General features: G+C 39.3%; 1 protein-coding gene across 1 annotated transcript; it reads left to right on the forward strand.

Moving 5' to 3' along the window:
- The first annotated feature begins 1755 nt into the window (after nucleotides 1–1755).
- On the forward strand, nucleotides 1756–3273 carry LOC109483484 (zinc finger protein 239-like). Its single transcript, XM_019786514.1, has 2 exons — nucleotides 1756–2095; nucleotides 2518–3273. The coding sequence occupies exons 1-2, from the start codon at nucleotides 1797–1799 to the stop codon at nucleotides 3038–3040; spliced, it is 822 nt and encodes a 273-aa protein (XP_019642073.1). The 5' UTR covers nucleotides 1756–1796; the 3' UTR covers nucleotides 3041–3273.
- Nucleotides 3274–4851: the final 1578 nt, after the last annotated feature.

Genomic DNA, 4851 nt, shown 5'->3' on the forward strand with positions numbered 1-4851 from the left:
CCAACAAAGGTTCAGGTACAAGAATATTTCTTAGAAGCCTAATGCACACTTTGTTCTTTAATAGTAGGTATCAATTGTTTAAAACAGAAATCATATTTTTAGTTATTTAGAACTGAAGTAGAAGAACATTTAAGTTGAAAGTATTTATTGGATAATGTACAAAAACATATAATCAGTACTTAACATAGGTAAGTGATTGTAGACAATAGTTGAAATGAGTCGTTGAAATAGTTTGAATGGAGCTTCGATATCCTGTTAGTTACTTTGACAAAGTGCGTGCCTATATTTCAACAGATATCTTGACTAAAATATCAACTCTGTAAACTAGCATTTGGTTCGCTTCAGTTTCCAACATTAGTAATTTTACAATTGTAAAAACGTAGACATTATGTTGTATACGAGACTTTATGAGTAAAAGTTCTTGTTTGTTTTGTAGTTTTTTTCCGAAGATGTGTCTACAGATATTTTCCACTGAAATAATTAAATCGTTATGTACCTTGAACATAATGTTTCCTTGTTCCTGTGTTGCTTCCTTCCCTTGGAATATTGTCAGAGGTGGTGAGTTGATCATAAAACACAGAAATCGAGATTTAGGCCAAACAGTTTGGCTTTTCATTAATTTCTTTACAAATTTCTCCCTTTTGGTGTTTAGCTGGTCTGTTTGATGTGTAAAACGCTGATATTATGAGGAAACTAAAACGTAACTTGCCACCTGATGTCAAATGCACTACATGGGTAATCAGGTCTATAATTTCACCTTTGACCCACGTAGAATTCAACTCTGACCTCGCGAGACGAAGGAAGGACAAAGCTACTCGAGTTCCGGTTTACGCGAAGAGAAAAACCATCATAGGAAGCAGGTAAGACTTAGAAACGGACAGAACAGTATTCTAATGTTGAGGGGAATAGTTTAAGACCATTTCTGTGGAAGAAGAACCGCAGTAGGTGATAATTTGTAGGCATTTTCGGGATGTGAATATCGTTGAATTAAAGAGGGAGGGGGGCGAAACCAGTAACATACGTTCGACCCTCGCCACTTACATGTACGTCATGCTGCATCAGGCAAGGTGGCCTTTTAAGAGTACGTGAAATTATATAGAAATGTTAATTGTATTGTAAAGAATCGCACAAGGCGTACATTACAAAATCTAGAAACGCGTAGAACTTCTTCTTCTTCTTCTTCCTTGTTATGCCCACGTTCATCTTTTGCTGAACATTATGGCATTCCGAGATCAGAGGTTCACCGCATACTCAGGTAACAGAAGTTCACCGCATGTGTGTATTGTGTACAAAACAGTAAATAGAGAAGCCTGGTGACCAAACCTATAACTTAGGCTATACTGCCGACTCTCTTTCCAGCCTAGCGAATGGAGTCATTTTACCCATTGTTCGTAGTCATTTAAGTAATGAATAATATGTGATTGGTGGTGTGAGTAAGAGATTGTAAGATCTCACGAATTGTCAGATCTCACAAGTTGTAAGATCTCACAAATTATGATTTTGGAACAATATAGAAGCAAATTTATTCAAATGCGAGAAAGACAACAAGTTAGAATTATGTTGGGTTACGTTGTAATGCATTACGTTAAAATTGTAAAGCTTGGTGAAGTTAGGATTCTTTGAAGCTTGTTTTCTATAAATTCTATTTTATCATTGACAGGTTATATTCTTCCTTTTTTTCGTTAGGCTGAACATGGCAATGGCAGGACACGGGTCTCCCACCGGAGTTGGTCAGAAATCCTGTGATGGGTCTCCCACCGCGGTTTCTCAGGTTGACTGTGACAGCAAAACAAGCAATGCTGAATATCAGGCAGCAGCACAACAAAGTCAATTTCGATAACACTGGTGAGAAACCCTACATGTGTGAGGAGTGTGGGTACAGGACAGGTGACAGGTCCAACTTATCCAAGCATATGAGAATCCATACAGGAGGAAAACCCTACAAGTGTGACCAGTGTGACTATTCTGCTGCACAGAAACCTCATTTAGACTATCATCTCACTAAGCACACCGGTGAGAAACCCTACATGTGTGGGGAGTGTGGGTACAGAACAGCTAACCAGTCTTACTTATCTAAACATATGAGAATCCATACAGGAGAAAAACCCTACAAGTGTGACCAGTGTGACTATTCTGCAGCACAGAAATCTGCTTCGAACTTACATCTATCAAAACACTCTGGTGAGAAACCCTACATGTGTGAGGATTGTGAGTACAGGACAGCTAGAAAGTATGACTTTCGCGACACATGAGAACCCATACAGGAGAAAAACCCTACAAGTGTGACCAGTGTAGCTATTCTGCAGCACAGAAACCTACCTTGGATCAACATCTAGAAATGCATGCTGGTGAGAACCCCTACATGTTTGGGGAGTGTGGGTTCAGAACAGCTGCGAGGTCTACAATATCTCAACATATGAGAACCCATACAGGAACAAAACGCTACAAGTGTGACCAGTGTGACTATTCTGCAGCACGGAAATCCAGCTTAGATTATCAAAAAGCAACACACACTGGTGAGAAACCCTACATGTGTGGGGAGTGTGGGTACAGGACAGGTAAAAAGTCTCACCTCTCCGTACATATGAGAACCCACACAGGAGAAAAACCCTACAAGTGTGACCAGTGTGACTATTCTACTGCACAGAAATCTGATTTGGATAATCATCTAGCAAAACATACTGGTGAGAAACCCTACATGTGTGGGGAGTGTGGGTACAGGGCAACTGTAAGGTCTTACTTATCCCGACATATGAAAACCCATACAGGAGAAAAACCCTACAAGTGTGACCAGTGTGACTATTCTGCTGCACGGAAGTCTCATTTAGACCGACATCTAGCAAAACACACCGGTGAGAAACCCTACAAGTGTGACCAGTGTGAATATTCCTCAGCAGAGAAATCCAATTTAGACCAACATCTAGCAAAACACACGGGTGAGAACCCTACATGTGTGGGAGTGTGGATACAGGGCCACTTACCAGTTGTCCTTAGCCTATCACATGAAAGGCCATACAGGAGAAAAACCCCACAAGTGTGACCAGTGTAGCTATTCTGCAGCCTCTAAGGCTGCCCTAACTCAACATATAAAAATACACACGGAGACATCAAATTTGCAACTGTGACCATCTCGTAGTGACATTTAGTTTGCACAATCCTGTGTTAACTGCAGTTTCTCTATACTAAGGTTTAAAATACAAACCTCCTTGCTATTTCGAAAACGGTTAGGCTAAATATTCTTTTAAAAATTATAACACATATACTGTATTTACAAACAGGCAAAGCTTAATTATCCAGAGGATGCGCTGTATTTCTAATTACTGTAAAACAATGGTTTAGTCACAAGAATATTTTTTTGTAAAAAAAACTGTGTAGTAGCCCATGTACAAATATTCTAGTATCGAAAGTTTTTTGAACAAGAAAAAACGTTTTATAGCCATCTAGGATTGTACTGGAACAACAGTTGATTTGTTTGTATTGATTGTACAATGCAGATATACATAGAATAGTGATTATTATATGTAAGTAATTTGTTTTGTTTTCAGTTCTTTTCACAAAATAAATCATTTTTGTATCTATCATGAATTGTGGAAAACAGTGAAATTGATGGTATTGATTGGATCTTATACATGTGCATAGTCAGTAATTAACATTGGCAAGTGATCGTACACAGAATTTCAAAGGTAGAAATTAGTGTTGTTTGTATGAATGTGCTATCTTCGTGTTTCTATTAATAGTTTTCTCTGACAGTATGTTCCCATATCTACTACAAAAATAGCTTTTGACCAATATCAACTCTGTAAACTAGCGTTTGGTTGCGGTAAAACCTTTAAAGCCGATAGCATAGCAACTCTAGGAAGTGATTTTAGACTAGGGAAAAGCTATAGACGTTATGTTGTATACGAGCAGAATTCCATTGATCGAAGATGTAGCTACATATATTTACCACTAACACAATTAAATAGTTCAGTACATTTAATACAATTTCTTCTAGTGATCTTTTTTTCATGAATAGAGTTTGTCAATTAGTCACAAAACTTAGAAATCACGATTCAGACCAAACAGGCTTAACTGTGATTTTCTATCTTCCTTTCACATAATATTAGACTAGACAAGAAAATCGGGCGCATGTTATGTCGTTTTGATGGTCTGATTTAAGTGTAAAACGTTTATATTGTGAGGAAACTAAAACGTAACGTGCCACCCGACGTCGAATGCATTACACGGGTAATCAGGCCGACAATTTCACCTTTGACCCGGATGTCGTTCACCTCTGACCTCGCGAGACGAAGGAAGGACAAACTGGGAGATACGTTTTCACATTGGGCTAAGGGTAGAGGTCGAGAACGAGGCGGAGGTCACTGGAGGTCACCGGAAGTGACGCGTAGGGCTGGACTGCTACTCATATGCTGCAGCAATACCTCAGTTTCGGTAGTGTGGGGAGGGCTTCCTGCGTCTTTCCCTCCATTTACGTGCAAAAACGTCAACTTTTACGTCTATATTCACTGCATTTGTGTGGCTTTTACCTCTGGGGACAAGGAAAAGCACAATTCAGATCATATTTGAGGGGATTTAAGCTCTGGGGACCAGGTAACACTCCATATAACGTTACATGTAAATTGGTTATCAACGTTATATTTGTGTGGCTCTTACATCTGGGCTCTTTTTTAGCTCTGGGACTAGGTAAGGCAGCTAATACAGGAAATACAAGTAATAATTGCAAGGCTGTCAGGTCTGGGGACCAGGTGAGACACCTTTACAGGTGACTGACGTGTATTTCCTTTGACTTGGGTTGACTATGGACCAGGTGAGGTACCTTACAGGTGAGTTACGTGTATTTCCTTTGACTTG

Source organism: Branchiostoma belcheri, unplaced genomic scaffold (assembly GCF_001625305.1).
Source record: "Branchiostoma belcheri isolate BF01 breed outbred unplaced genomic scaffold, Haploidv18h27 scaffold648, whole genome shotgun sequence".
Lineage (NCBI taxonomy): Eukaryota > Metazoa > Chordata > Leptocardii > Amphioxiformes > Branchiostomatidae > Branchiostoma > Branchiostoma belcheri.